The 15327-nt window shown below is 40.6% G+C and overlaps 1 protein-coding gene across 1 annotated transcript; it reads right to left on the reverse strand.

Moving 5' to 3' along the window:
• Window positions 1-1369: 1369 nt before the first annotated feature.
• Window positions 1370-11296, reverse strand: dgat2 (diacylglycerol O-acyltransferase 2). The gene is made up of 8 exons (XM_070983042.1): window positions 11207-11296; window positions 9500-9628; window positions 9136-9243; window positions 8511-8581; window positions 5404-5608; window positions 4455-4629; window positions 3070-3272; window positions 1370-2855 (listed from the first exon to the last, which is right to left on the reverse strand). Exons 1-8 carry the CDS (start codon window positions 11244-11246, stop codon window positions 2701-2703), a joined length of 1086 nt encoding a protein of 361 aa, XP_070839143.1. The 5' UTR covers window positions 11247-11296; the 3' UTR covers window positions 1370-2700.
• Window positions 11297-15327: the final 4031 nt, after the last annotated feature.

A 15327-nucleotide genomic window follows, 5' to 3' on the forward strand; every position in this document is an offset into this window, starting at 1 on the left:
GAAGAAATAACAACCTGTGGAGGCCCCTGGATGCCAGGGATAGAAGTATGAACACTTTCTGAACTCCATAACAAGTAGAGGGCCTGCATCTTAGTTATGCTTAAGTAAAAGTACAGAGATGTTATCGACAAAATGAAGTAAAAAATAAAAGTACTCTTAATGCAAGTGACCTATCATATATTATACATCAGACTCTCTCTCTCTCTCTCTCTCTCTCTCTCTCTCTCTCTGTGTGTGTGTGTGTGTGTGTGTGTGTGTGTGTGTGTGTGTGTGTGTGTGTGTGTGTATTACTGGCTTTAATTATTATTGATGCATTAACTCAATGTAATATTGTAGTTAATGTTGCAGTCCAGGTGGATCCAATTAGGCAGTAGCTTATCACATATAACAAACTGATGATATTTTTTGCATGGAAAGTGTGACTCTGCAATGTAACACATAGCTACAGATGTCAGATAGATGTAGTGTTGTAGAAGTATAATGGCTATGTTTGAAATGTAGAAATATTGAATAGTATAATGTGAAAATACTCAAAGACAAGTATGTCAGAATTGAACTTAAGAGCAGTACTTGAGTAAATGCACCATTGGATCCCCAGCTCCTCTACATCTAAGCAGCACTAGATTTTCTCCACTATGACTGATTTCGTAAGTCTCATCATCTGAGCCCTGACTGCAGAATATTGAGCCACCATCAGGGGGCAGCATCAGAAACCTAGAGGACTGATTTGCACAGGGTCGGTGAACTTAACACAAAGTATTGTTTGCTTTCTGCTGTTTGGAATACTCTTCTCTGTGTATTTGACACAAGCCCTGCATGTTTTGACAAATGGCTTGTTGGCGTACAAAATAAGTTTTAGGAAAGCATCGATACTGCAATCAAGTTGTCCTTATATGTTTTTATATTGAGCATTTTCTTATCAACATTGGCCTGTTTCCAGCATTTTTGAGTATTTCTATTTTCTACAACTTCATACTTACAAGTGTGGAAAATGACCTGGAATCATCTGGAATATTTCCATTTGATGGAATTATGCTTTGTTTTAAAGTGTTTACAGCTTGTAATTTCACATATAATGTAACTTCATTACAAACTACTGCATACTTCATACTGTCAGATCCTGTGGTATAAATTACTTTAACAGCCTGGTAGCCACTTTTGGGGGACTTTGTATGTTGAAGCCTGAACATGTGCCACAATGCATTATCAAATTGCCATCTTTTGGAGTAGATTTGAGAAAAGATGTAGCATCAGAAATATCTCAAAGTGATGGATAATATATGTCCAAAAACAAGGCACAAACACACACAAATCTCCTTCTGAAAACATACAAAAGTTTAATTTAAATATTGGCAGACAGAGGATGCCATTCATCATATAGACTGGTCTGTTTATTCCTTCCAAATTTCTTGCACGTGGATTACACTGCTCTTTATAAGAAGTCACAATGGTCAAGAAAATTGTTCTTCAAATGACAATTTCATAACTTACTACCCACCAACAAGACACAAACTTGTGTTGATATATTCTATACTCACATAGTCTTATTTTACAAAAGTACTAGTGACACCCTCAAACAACACAATACCAGTATTAAGACTGGTATAATCCCTTCCTTTTCAATCATCACCCATGGCATGGTTACCCAGAGATCCACTGTATACTGGAATCATCAAACATCCAACTGAAACTTAATCTTCCTCAATTGCAGTTCAAAACTTTCCAAAATACTTGAACACACAAGACATTACTGTAGTTTTTGTTGCATAGGCACAGACATTGATCCAGACCTGGACACCAGTAGGGCAAGACAGGGAAATTAAACCAAGCAGCACAATGACCATCTTGGAAAATTCTCATATCGAAAGGCATTTTTCTTGAGACAAAAATCTTTGAGGGTAATCGGCAATAGAGAAAGTGCATCAGAAATATTCACTGAGGGACACACTAAAACAGGCTTTTTCCTCACTACTGAATACAATTAATACTTTATGGCATTCACAGGCACATGTGTATTGTCCATTCACAATATAGATCCACCCTGTAGAATTCCCTCACTTTCAGCTTTCATTCACTAGAAATACATACATCTGTGGAGACAACATAGGTCTTTGGCTCAATTAATCTTTGGGCTTATGATCCCAATAATAAAGTGGTAAGTTCCATTTGCATTGTTTGTGCATTTAGCATATAGTAGGATCTTTAAGAGCTTAGGGAGAATTACATGGATGCATGAGTGAAAGAAAACAATGGCACTTCGTTTAAGTCCTGCATGTTACCTTCTAGCTCCATCTAGTGGAACTGCCCCCCGCTGCACAGATGGGACAGTCCAAGCTTGATGCCCTCATTAAGAAAAATGGAAATAGAAAAAAAAAACACAAGGCACGCTTTTTGATGTGGGATTTGGTGCAATTTTGTCCAACTGAGACATGAGAACATGAGTTTATGCATGTGTGTGTGTGTGTGTGTGTGTGTGTGTGTGTGTGTGTGTGTGTGTGTGTGTGTGTGTGTGTGTGTGTGTGTGTGTCAATCCAGAGGGCAAAGGTTTCTTTAGCAAACGTGCTCATGTGTAGGGATTGCAGTCCAGAGATAATCCAAACTAGGCACCAAGATTGGACAGGGACAGGGTGGGTAAGGGGGCGGTGGGAGGTCTGAAGATGCTGCCACAGTTCAGAGCTTCAACAGGGCCCCCTCATTCCTTCACTGGATGTACAGGACGTCGCTTTCTTTCAGGCCAAACCGGGTCTTGTACTTGTCAAAAAGGCCCTGGAGGGACCTGATGTACATTGAGTGGTACTGATCCACCATGTCCTCAGTTGGATCCTCAATTTTTGGCACGGTGATCGGCTCGCCAACTGTAACAGAGCAGGAGAGGATTAAACTAAAAAGCCAGAATCTTCAGTGTTGACCATTTATACACTCATGAAACAAATACTGACTTTGTCTGTTCTGTTAATCTGTTCAGAGTTTGTTGCAGCAGAGTATTGGAGGACAGTTGAAATTTTAAAGATAACCCTAGTTTGTACCTCTCTGAATCACACTAAACAAAATTTAGCAAGACAAACTTGCCTATGGTGGTGATAGGCTTGCAATAAGGCACGATGCCCCAGGAGTTTCCAAAGAAGAGGCCACATCCATGAAAAAGGCACGGGGCAAAGCCTAAGATCTTCTGTAACCTCCTTTGCACAGTTTTCCAGTAGGTCCCCTCCTCAAAGATCACCTGCTTGTAGACGTCATTCTCTCCAAAGGCATAGACTGGAACCAGGTCAGACCTGAGGAAACACAGAGCAGGTAACTCAACTCAGAATGTACATTTCCAAAAGCATTGCTAAACAGAAACAGCAGATGTGAACAGATTTCTGCAATAAACCAGCATAAACAAATACAGGTGTAAAATATATACTGTAAAAAAAAAAAAGTGTCTAATGGTGGAGACTTAATAAATGTAAAGCCATGAAAAGCTTCTAACAAGGTTAATGCCTGTTTAACCCAAACTTTTTTGCTGAAACAAACTTGTTATGTCACTGTTTATATAACCTTAATTTTAAGCATCAATATTTTTACTGTTATAACATAACATATTAGTCATATCTGTAAGAACTACCCTGCCTTGAAGTCAATTTACACTCAATGACTCACTCTTACTATCATGATTGCTCACTATCATTTATGGATGTTTTTCATACTGTTCATTAACCAGTCCTTGCATAGAGAATCTTCTACACCAGCGGTTCCCAAGATTTTTGGCTTGTGGCCCTTCAAAACAATACAAAGTCAACTCAAGACCCCTCCTCAGTGGTTACATATCTCTATGAGCTCTGAGCACTTCAGAAGTAACTTATTATTTCCTCCTCAGACTATTTCTTTGGAATATTTTTTCAAGACCTGTCGAGATAAACAATCCAGTATCCAGTATCTAAAACTGTGAACATACGTCAGATCCAAGCCATACATTTTCCAGAAAGAGAACTCAAAGTGACCTCAACTCACAGTCTGGGCTTAGTTCAGCTGGAATGCTAACCTAGTTGTTATGAATTAAGTTCTGCATAACTGCATGTCTTTTCTAGCAAGTGCTAAGCTTCTTTGGACCAGGTGCCCCAAGATCCACAGCGATATTTGAGAAGGAATCAAGTTTGTTGGGGTCAGCGAGACAAACTGGGTCCACTTTCCCTCCAGTTTGTTGTAGTGATTAATGCACGACGTAGCCCAATGCCAAATCGCACGGTCTGACCCTTCCAAAAGGGTACTGCAGGCCATAAAGAGCTTTTGGTAATGCTGCCTGTGAGGTCACTTCCACCCTTTCTGTGAGTAATAATTGAGGGTTTATTCATAACAATGAGTCACTGCAGCCCTAAGAATGATATGTTCACGCTCAAAACAGATTTGGTCAATCCTGTGTTTAGTTGCTGTAACTGCACGTGTCTTTGTGTGTGAATGTTGTGCAGCCAGCTCACCCTTTCTGCAGGGCCAGTCTCACAAAACCTTTACGGTTCTTCAGGGTGACAGAATTCATGCCGGGAGTACACTGCAGAGACTCGGCTGCTCCTCCGACAACGATGACCACAGCATTTCCCGTCCCATTACGTGACAGCAGGTAGTCGATGGAGTTCCTGTTCACTGGACAGATACCTGAGAGGGAAAAAAAAGATCTGAGCTGAGCTGTAACATTACCTAGCAGTATTGGCTAGCTATAAACCACGTAATCTCCACAAGATAGAGTCAGGCTAGGGTTAGTGGAGTAGATGCACGTTTGCTTCTGCACAGTGATACGGTTGACAGGTGTAACTGCAAGGCCTGTGAATTATCTTGAGTGACCAGGTCATGATTTCTGTTAAGAGACAGCAATGCCATCTAGCTCCATTACATTCAAGAGAAGCTTTACAGCTGAGATCTCCAGACATCAGCAACTCACACCCAAACAATCCAGTAGGATTAACAGCAGTATAGGCAAGAGGAGAAAATTGATTTGGGAGTGAACTGTCCCTTTAAGGATGAGCAAAATCTGATCTACTGCATCTGAAAATAAAAGCATTGCTTCATAAAAAAAAAAAAAAAAAGGAAAAATTGATTTTACAGATAAGATTGTTGCATTACACATTAGAACTGGAAAAAAAAAAAACAAGAAAAAGGTCAGAAAGTCCTGCGAGGGCTGTTTGCACGTGAAACATTTTGAAACAATTTGTGAAATAACCTACAATGACCTACAGCATGTGCATACAATAAAAACAGCAAACAGCCTGTCAGAACAGAACAGCTCTATTGAGTCAGCATACTCAGTAGTTTCTATTCTTCCAGCAGAAACTATTTCAGCTGTACCACAGGACAAAGGTCCATTCTCCAACAGATACAGCTATCGACTTTATCAGACATTACAAGGCTCTGTGACTTCTCACGTCGTCTCACCTCCAGACATCAGGTAGTCTCGAAGGATGGGCAAGCGGAAGTTTCCTGCCAGGGTTGCCAGGGAGGGCTTGATGCCTGGGAATTTCTTGGAGAAGCCTGTGGCCTCTGTCCCAAAGTTGCAGAAAGCACCAAAACAGAAGATGCCGTGGGGATGGTAGCCAAATATGTAGTTCCGGCTGGGCAGCAGGTCGTGGGTTTTAATTAGCTGGAGGACAATAGCACAAAGAGGACCAGTGTAAGGCTGATTTCCATATGAGGGGCACACTGCTAGACTGGGAACATCTGATAGGAGAACGGTCATGTGACCAATATGGCTGAAAGGCTTGAGAACAGAAGCCAATTCCATACTGAACACTGATTATACACAGTAAAAACTACACTTTATTCTAATCTCAGGCTTGGTGTTGTCTGGTTGATTTTATTCTGTATCTTTGATTTTTTTGCTCATTTTGTGTACATTATTTTTGTGATGAGTTGCACAAATAAACTTTATTATGAATAATATCATTGTAACCTTCACAGTCAACTACAGTTTGAAGTTCATATGCAAATAAAATAAACATTTTTTACTGTTATATACTAATAGGAAATGATGTCGCTGCATGTTGTTGGCTACAATTAATGATTATTTTAATTGGTAATACACAGACTATTTTCTTGGTTGATTGATCAATCAATCGCTTGGTCAATAAAATATAGGCAAAAATGCACATGCAGCTACCCCTTTAATTGTACACCAGGGAGTATGTATATGCATGGATATGTACTGTATATGTATATGAGTACAGTGTATTACTTTTGTAGGAGCCATGAATGGATGTTGCTTTTCCTGTGTGAACGGCTTAGAATTAGTCCATGGTATGAATCTGGAACACAGTTCGTGTTTTCGTAAAACTAGGACATCCTTATCAGCTCAAACCTGACATGACTCCTCTGTCTGCTAATGGACCGCCATAAAATAATGAGCCAGTGAACACGTCGTGCACCGGGCGGCAATAAGGTACAGCTTTAAACATTCAGCATTATTTTAACCTCGACTTGACTTAACCTTGATCTCATGCTGGAAATTATGAAACTGCAGAATCTCATAGAAACTGCACTGTAGACTTAGATCCATCACAATGTGTACACAAAGCTCCCTCAGTAGCTGGTCAAACACAAAAGTTACATAACCACATTGGCAAAGGAAATCACATTCAGGATCCCCATAGTACCACAAGGACTCCACCTGGCACGGCAGATGTAAAGGGGTGACAGTGAGTCCGAGGGAGATGCACACAGCATTTAACAGCTTGTATAGTTAGAGGAGACAGTAAAGATGGAGGCTGGACAAGACTGACTGGTTAGTGTAAGAAAGCACACATATTACAGAAGGGTCTTTGTTTCTAGTGTTGAGGCATACGTGCACAGACATTCATGTAACTGTTTTCATAACAGTCACAATCCTCACTTTGATTTTAAAGTTGGTTTGCACTTTGACCTGCTGGCTTCCAACTCACACAAATAATAGCCATACAGTACATTCATGATAAATGGAGAACGCTTGCCCTACAATCAGTTTATGCCCCTGCAGATATATTCTGGTTATCCTGAGCTGTGAGGCAGTAAAAGAGCCTCCGAATACACCTGTAATTGATTTATTTAACTGTACATGTGATGAACTTTCATCTATAGACTCAGACTGTGTCAGAAGCTGATAACTAACATTTCAACACTGACAGAAAGTTAAACGTTTGCGCAACAAAAAGCAACACGGTCATGCAGCAATATACATAATTAAAAGTTTTCTTGAAGAGAAATGTGAGTGTGGCCTGGTGTCAAGCATATTGGTTACAAAAGAATGATCTCATGAACCCACTGAGACAAACAAACAGTTATATAGTCCACACAGAACAGATCAATGTGATGAACAAAGTTCAGCTGCAAAAAGTAGGACTTCAAATTCCTCCCCCTGAGTTAGACAGCCATCTTTCCTTTCTTCCCTCTGCACAGTAAATATGCCCATCAACACCTGAGCAGACCATTTCTCCTTACACTGATGAAATTTGGACTGAAACGAAATCAGTAATTAAGGTTTTCTTTGATAACACAAGCAGCACAGTAAGTAAAGAAATGATGGAATCAAACTAGCTGAATGAAAGCCATTAGCATGCTGAGGGGCAAACGAAAGATAAAGTGACTTCAGCAACGGAGAGGAATACTGACAAACATTATTCCTCTATCTTCTACGTGATGACATCAAGGGGACGTCATCAATTGTCTTATTTTGCCCAAAGCAAATAAATATTCAGTTTACAATGATACAAATCAAAGAAAAGCAACAAATGATCTTAATCGAGAAGCTGGAACAGAGAATGTATCAACAATTAACTGAGCAATAGGGCTGCTAATCGTTTTTGTGGCGATCCACTAATTGATGACTCAACTAATGATTGCAGTGCTAGTCTACAACAGTGATGATTCAACAAAATCCTTTTACAGCTGATGGAATCATGCAGAATATCTCATAGGGCACATATCCTCCCTTTAAACACACCCCAGCCTTGACTTTTGACTTCTTCACTAACAGTCTAGTCATACACGGCTTCTGTACAGCGTGTGCAGTGTGTGTGGGTGTGTGCGTGTGTGTGTGTGTGTGTGTGTATTCCAGTTTGCGATAACGCTTTGTCCTATACTCTGACCCAGGGCTGCCCTCTCATCTAAAGATTCAGTGGGGGAATATCTGACAGCAAAACAAGCTTCACACTGCTCCTTAGCTCATCAGGCAGGGCAAAGTCTAAAGCTCTCACCAATGTCATTCCCTCATCATAATCAACATGAGACAAGGAACAGCTTGGAGATTGGCTAATACACGATCCCCCCTGATAAGCTTATCTATAATGCCAAACCTATGCACAGATGAAAATCAGTGAACCAGTTAAAGCAAACAATACTAACTATCCTAAGCAAAAGTTAAAACTAATAAGTGTACATTATGTGTGATAGGAACAAAATGCACACATTTTCCTGGTTCGTTTCTACATTTCCTCTACTGTTCTCTTGATGTTTCAAGGTTAGGGTTGGGTAAATTAACAATGGTACACCAACAAACTGACAGAGTTACCTACCCTGATTGGGAAGTAGTCTCTAAAATAAGTCCACACGGTCCAGTTTCTCACCCAAGAGGACCTCCTGCCACCTGAGGAGAACAGTGCAGATTAGAAATCCCTTAATCACATCAAAACTAGAGCTACAACTAATAATTATTTTCACAAGTAACTAATCTGAGCCCAAAGTGACCTCTTGAAATTGTTTCCTTTTACTTAACCATTACTCATTTACCAAACTTGTTTCTTAATTTTCTGTTGATTGACTAATTGTGTCACACCATTGAAAAACCACCTAAGTAAATTCATCAATATATGCTAGCGTTGATATATTTGTACAGAATGTCTGTACACAATTTTATGAGAATCCATTCAGTAGTTGTTGAGATACATCAGTCACGCTGATAGCATGGCTGAAAACAGTCTGTATCATCTTTTCTGAATCAGCACAAAGTGTGACCTTTCTGGTAGGAACAATTTAAGAAGTAAAGACTCTAAACATTCAGCAGTCATTGTTTGTGCTAATCATCACATGGCCAATGCTTAGATCATCATCAGACCAGTGATTTTTCTTCACACAGGGATCAAAATTGAACTATTAGGCAATAGTTCAACTAATTGGTGATTGCCATCTGTAATGTCTTGCCTTCTTTCGGGGTGTTCCAGTCAATGATGAGCCATGCAGTGTAAATGGCAGCAATAAGCCAGCAGTCGGTGCAGAACATGTAGATCAGCAGCACAGTGCAGGCAGCACCTTGAGGGACGGAGGGGAGACAGTGCAAGCAAGCATTTCAATAGAAGTGATTGTCATTATTAAATACAGACAAATCAATTACCTTAAATTCTACAGACAATATTGTATCCATGGCTGGAAGAGTAATCAGGAGTCCGATCTGACCACCTTCTCATGAGACTAATGAGACTATATGCTAACTCTTCTAGGTTTCTTTGCTTTCTTATGGCTTAAGTGAAATGCACAACAGCGTCCACACACAAACCCACTCACTCACCCATGGCTAAGAAGGTGATGACCCACTGCAGCACAGATATGACCTGCAGATGTTTTTCCATCTTGGATCTGCAGGGCCAGAATGCAGAGGGCAGGTCCTGCAGGGCAGAGAGGATGCTGGAGCCAGTGCCTGGAGACAAAAGGTGCAAGATGAGACAGCGCAGCGTAAAAGGAGTTTTATCAAAACTGTGTGGGTGGACTATTGACGACACGGTTACAGAAATCTAAACAGAGGAGGAAGAGAGGCAGTTGATGCTAAATCAAACTGAAAAGATGCAGGTAACACACTCCCAGTTGTAATACCTTTCTATTCTTAAACAAATCTAAAAATGGACAAACAAAGTAGAGATTAATGATTTCCTAGAACACAGTCAAACAATGCTACCAAGAGGCCTACACTACACTACACCAACAGAGATTTCAGCCAAGCCACAGCACCTCTGCTACTCACCAGCTCTTTTCGGTCACCAGCCCATAAAAGTGAAGCCTCACAGTTACATATGAGGAGAGCGTGAGCGAAGGGGGAGCGTAAAGTAACAAACACATTAAGAGCGACTAAAGCTAGTCAAGCTCATACCGATGAGAGCCAATAAGAAGGAAGATCTCTCCTCTCGGAAAGCACTGTCGTCTAATCCCATGTGTGCACACTGAAAATAACCCAGAACCAGGCTGCTGGTTGGAATTACCTGTAATCTATGATGCTATGACTCCTTAAAGGCTATCACTGCTTGAATCAGTGCCAGTGACTGATGGAGAGAGACGGATAGTTGGCCAGGATTTAACCAGTGATGACCAATTCTGACAGTATGTGTTCAAACTGGTCACCAGACAGAGACAAACACAGACATTATCTGGTGGTGCAGAGGAAGAACCGTGGACCGTGTGTTTGTCTGTGAAACACCCTCCTGTGGCTGATCTGAGTGCAGCGCTTCATGACTTAAATGTTCAGCTTTAGGAAGTGAGCTGCTGAGCTGTCCTTATCATTTACTTCTATGGATTTTCAATCAACCACTAATTCACATTTGGGTCATTTGCATATCATTTTTCATTTAGCCTAAAATTTTAATTTCAGTTGACTTCAACTGTAGTGAAATGCAAAACACACAGCCACAGGACCAGTTATTGACGGGTGAAGTTGCTCGACATACTCCTGGATGCATGCTCTCCACATATGTTTTACAATCTACATATATCTGTTATTCTGTCATCGTAACTTGTATGTGCTGTGATTTTCGTCTGTCCCTCCTGGAGGTGGGACCCCTCCTCTGGTGACCGTCCTGAGGTTTCTTCCATTTTTTTCCCCATTAAAAGGGTTTTTAGGGGAGCTTTACCTCACCTGAAGGGACGGTCTTAAGACAGAAGATGCGGTATGCTGCACAGATTGTAAAGCCTCATGCTTTTACAATGTTGAAAATGTTTTGGGTTTTTTCAAAGTTTTCTATTGTATTTCTGAAGAAATCCCCAAAGACTATTTCTGCTACAATGATAATAATAATTTGAGATTAAAGTTTGGTTTGAATGACCTGCAGCTGCTAGAAAGTAAAGCACAGCGAGACAGATCAAATCTAACCCGCAGTATGTGTGTTTCATGTCTCTCTGACCTCTTCCAGGAACTCTGATTTGTTTGACCAACTCTGCTTTTTTGCTTCAAGTGGTCCCTTGTTACACTTCTCAATCCAAAAAAAAAAAAAAAAAAAAAACGTCTTACCTTTGAGGACGCCGGAGTAGGCAGCAAGAATGGTCTTCATGCTTGAGGCTTCTTGGACGGTGAGGGTGCGCGAAGGACAAATCTCAGATGTTTGCTTGCTGTCAGGATGATGGAAGCCCGGCCTCACTGCTCCTCTGTCACCACCGCTTCAACTGCAGCCGACAGAAGCGCCGAGCGAGCATTTAATCAGTGCGGGGAGGAGCCTCGAACACAGGGACGAGAGCGCAAAATCTATTAGTAATTTAGCAAGGAGCGTGGACGTGAGGCGAGGCGTGCGCCCCGTTCAGCAACACGTTGGACCGCAGGTGGGAAAGCAGGAGCCTGAGTGAGCGTCTCCACTGCGCCTCCTCGGTGCATTTATGGGGAAAGTCACGTGGGTCAGTTGAGGGTCAACTGCGAAAAACATGGAACATGTAGCTGATTGACCATTAATCCCTCCTCAACTTTACAAACAGAGGAAACCGAGGCATCCGTGGGTTGGATGAGCCAGATGAGCAATGTTTTAACTATGGGATGTCACACTGTGTGATACTTCTGTCTGAAAGAGTATGAGGAGTGAGTTTTTCCAGATTGTCTGTATTTAACATTAAGAGTATGTGAACCACTCTGTCATACTTTATCTTACCTGTGAGCACAGGCTTGTAGTCATTCTTTTCTTTTTATTATGATGCTGGATGTCCCATGGTTGGTCGACTGCAAAGCCCACATGACAAATATGTGTTTTTATGTTCTAAAATGGAATTGTTACATTTACATCATGTACAGTTGATGATGAGGTCACAGCCAAATATAATTATATACTTTATGTAATACTGTGCTTGCTTGTTTATTGATTTCACACTCTCAGCAGTAAGGTTTGCTGCTCTCAATTAGACTTTTTCCACAGTATTTCCTCTAATAGAACTTTCTGTCTATTTCTACAGGAAATTTATTATTAAGTGCTCAATTTACAATATCTCATGATATTTGAACTCTTACAGTTTGAACACATTGCAGCATTTGTAGCCTTACACAATACAAGCCACAGCTGCCCACCTGATGAACTCGTGAAGCCTTATCTCACATGTTCAGTGCCAAGGCACAAAATTACATTCTCGTCTGTGATAGGCTGGCTACTATACATTAAGGCAATGCTGTTCGATTGATGCAACAAAGCATCCCTTACAGAACAATTAGCACCGGTCTCATGTAACATTGGAGAGATGTTGCTTTTTTTTTTTTTTTTTTTTGCACTGGTGCTGGTGCTAGACATGTAAGTCATGTCCTCATGACTCCATGAGGCATGGGCAGCTGTGGGTTGCATTATGTAAGTCTACAGAGGTTGGCATCTGTTCAAGCGTCCAGGTAAGTCCTGTTGTCTGTGGCTTCTGCCAGAGACTGAGCCTGCAAGCAGGCACTGCAGGGACACTCAGCAAGCCAAGACCTGCTGAGAGTGGACACAGGATTAATGTACAGTTGAAGGTGTCAGTGGGAGGTATGATCAGTGGTGGAAGAAGTAGTTAAAGTACCAATACTGCAATGTAAAAATATAACTCCGCTAAAATGCTACCTCGTAAAAGCGGAGAAGCATTGGCAAAAAGTACTCATTCTGCAGAAAAATGGCCGCTGTGACTGATGTGTTATTGTATTTTACTATTGACTAATTTGTAATCTTTGCTTATTTGATTGATCACCAAGAATTCTAAAGGGCAAATGTCTGTTTGGTGGAACAACTCATAGACATCTGAAACATGACAAAGTCTTTTCTACTGCTTTTTGGTACAGAGTCCCAAGCCAAAAACAATCACTGGCTTAATCTACTTTAAAGCTAGAGTCGGTCATGTATTTTAGAAGCATTTTTTGTTACACTTGTTGAAATTCTCTTTAAATCTTAGCAGCAATCAATGAATCAAATGCTCTGACAAAAAAGACAAAAAAAATCAAGTATCTGTGGCTGCTGCAGGCCTGTAAATGTACATCCAATCATTTCATTAGTCCCATATAAAGTTTAGTGTGATTGGATGGCCTACCTGCCTGTCTACCTACATACCTGCCCGCCTGCCTGCATTCTGCCCATTCACTCATACAACGTGACTGAAGTCTTCCACAATGAACATGCTAACCTGACAGCTGTGAGTACTCACAATAGCCAAGTTCATTGTTACATCCACTTTCATAATGTTAAGTGTTTTCTTACATGTGAATGAGACATGGGGAGTTGGATGTGGTTAGTGATGACAGTGATGTTGTGCAGTACATAACCCCAGACTCTGGTTCAGCAGCACAAAGCCCACATGCTCAGCAGTGAGCAGTGACTGTCAGGACACATAGAAAGTCAAAGGCCATGCTGACTCAAAAAGAAATATCAATTTAACATCCAGATTCCTGGAATTCTGACACCTCCCTGCCCTATAGGGAAGCTGTGTTTACAAAAAGCCCAACAGAACCATTACATGAATAAATACACCCTTTTTTCAATTACAGCACTCAATATTAAAGCTGGAAAAATCTTTTGCACTTTGGATCTAATGCAGTTCTTCCCAAAAAGTTTCACTGATAGCACATATCTCTTGGGACCAGGCCCAACAATCATAACTGCTTTTGGATGAAATCAGTCATACAGTCCTTGACATGAGGCTGCTGTTGAGAAATGTCAACATCTAACAGTTTGGAACATCGGTGATGAACTGGGCTGGACACAATTTTACATTACAGCCTCAGTAATCCACCTCTAATACCCTTTCTGTTTTCTTTCTGCTATTTCTGGTTTAAATGGCTATTTTGTCATTGATGGTTCTTTACAATCCAATTTTATCAAGATATGATGAGCTCAAGTGTTCAGTTCAAGTATTTGGTGAAGTCATGTCAATTCTAAATTATGTCTTCATGTGTAATGGAGTACCTCAGTTAATCTCACCTGTTTACACCTGCTTTGTTTTTCAGTGTTCCTCATTCTTACATAATTCATGCTGTGTATAGCCCACTGTATCAGTACAGCAGATACCAAATCATCTATAGATATGACTGTTATCATGCAAGCTTCTTCTCTCCATTTGCTCCACTTGACAAGCAGTCATATCTTTTATCCGAATACAGCTTTTCATTTGTTTAAACTCTGTGCTTCCAAAAAGATATCAAGTCTCTATTGTTGTATACACTGAAAAGCCACTTCATTAGGTACATGCGTGCAACCTGATGTGATCAAATTCACCAGCTCTGCCATAAATTCTGCCTTTCCAAAGATGATAATTTTCAGTTTTTGAGAGGTATTAATTAAACTACATGTTTATTATTGAGGTTGTAGTTTGCAGCGATGTTGAACTGGACTGCTTTATATTGAATGGTGTTCCTAATATTTTGTCCACTCCATTGACATACATGAGAGCGTATTACAAACACCTTTCATTATAATGCACTTCAGTTCAACAGCCCCACTCACTATGACCTCAATAATAATCAGAAAGTAGAGTTATTACATTTATGACACTTAACAAAAGCTGGAACGTGATAAGCTTTTATAAAAGTGGAATTCAGGGCAGAGCTGTTGTATTGGATCACAGTAGATTGTACAAGTGGTCTCTGAATGTGTATTTGTAATGTCATTGGGCATCTGAACTCCATTTACGTTTTGTTTTCTTTCAAGGAAAAGCCGAGATAAGATACTGTATGAGCCAAAGGAGTCGGTGAACACAGCTGTACTTTGACCACTGTCTTCAAAAATAAGTCAATAATGTTGTTATCCTGGCCCCACTCACACCCACCTGAGAGGAATCCAAAACAATACAGTTATCAGCTGTGAGCAGCTTTGTTCATACAGCGGACTCCAATGTGATACATGACTACAGTCCCCATAACAACAACGTCCTTCATATCATGAATGTCTCTCCACACAAAGCCACGCTCACTGACTTCCAATCACATTTTTCATGGTGCGATTGCAGCTCTGTAGGATGTGAAATGTTAAGATATGACACTGATTGGTCTGTTCTGATTAGATTAAACACTGTCAATCTGTAAGAGAATCTGCTTCTTAGTGTCACTAACAGGTCTATGAATACAGTACTGTTTGCTCAAAGATAGTCTTTCTTTTTGTTCAGCACTGATACAGATTGGCCAGTCTGTTCCACCATGGCACTTGTACG

The sequence above is a fragment of the Chaetodon trifascialis genome, chromosome 16 (genome assembly GCF_039877785.1).
Source record: "Chaetodon trifascialis isolate fChaTrf1 chromosome 16, fChaTrf1.hap1, whole genome shotgun sequence".
NCBI classification, from domain to species: domain Eukaryota; kingdom Metazoa; phylum Chordata; class Actinopteri; order Chaetodontiformes; family Chaetodontidae; genus Chaetodon; species Chaetodon trifascialis.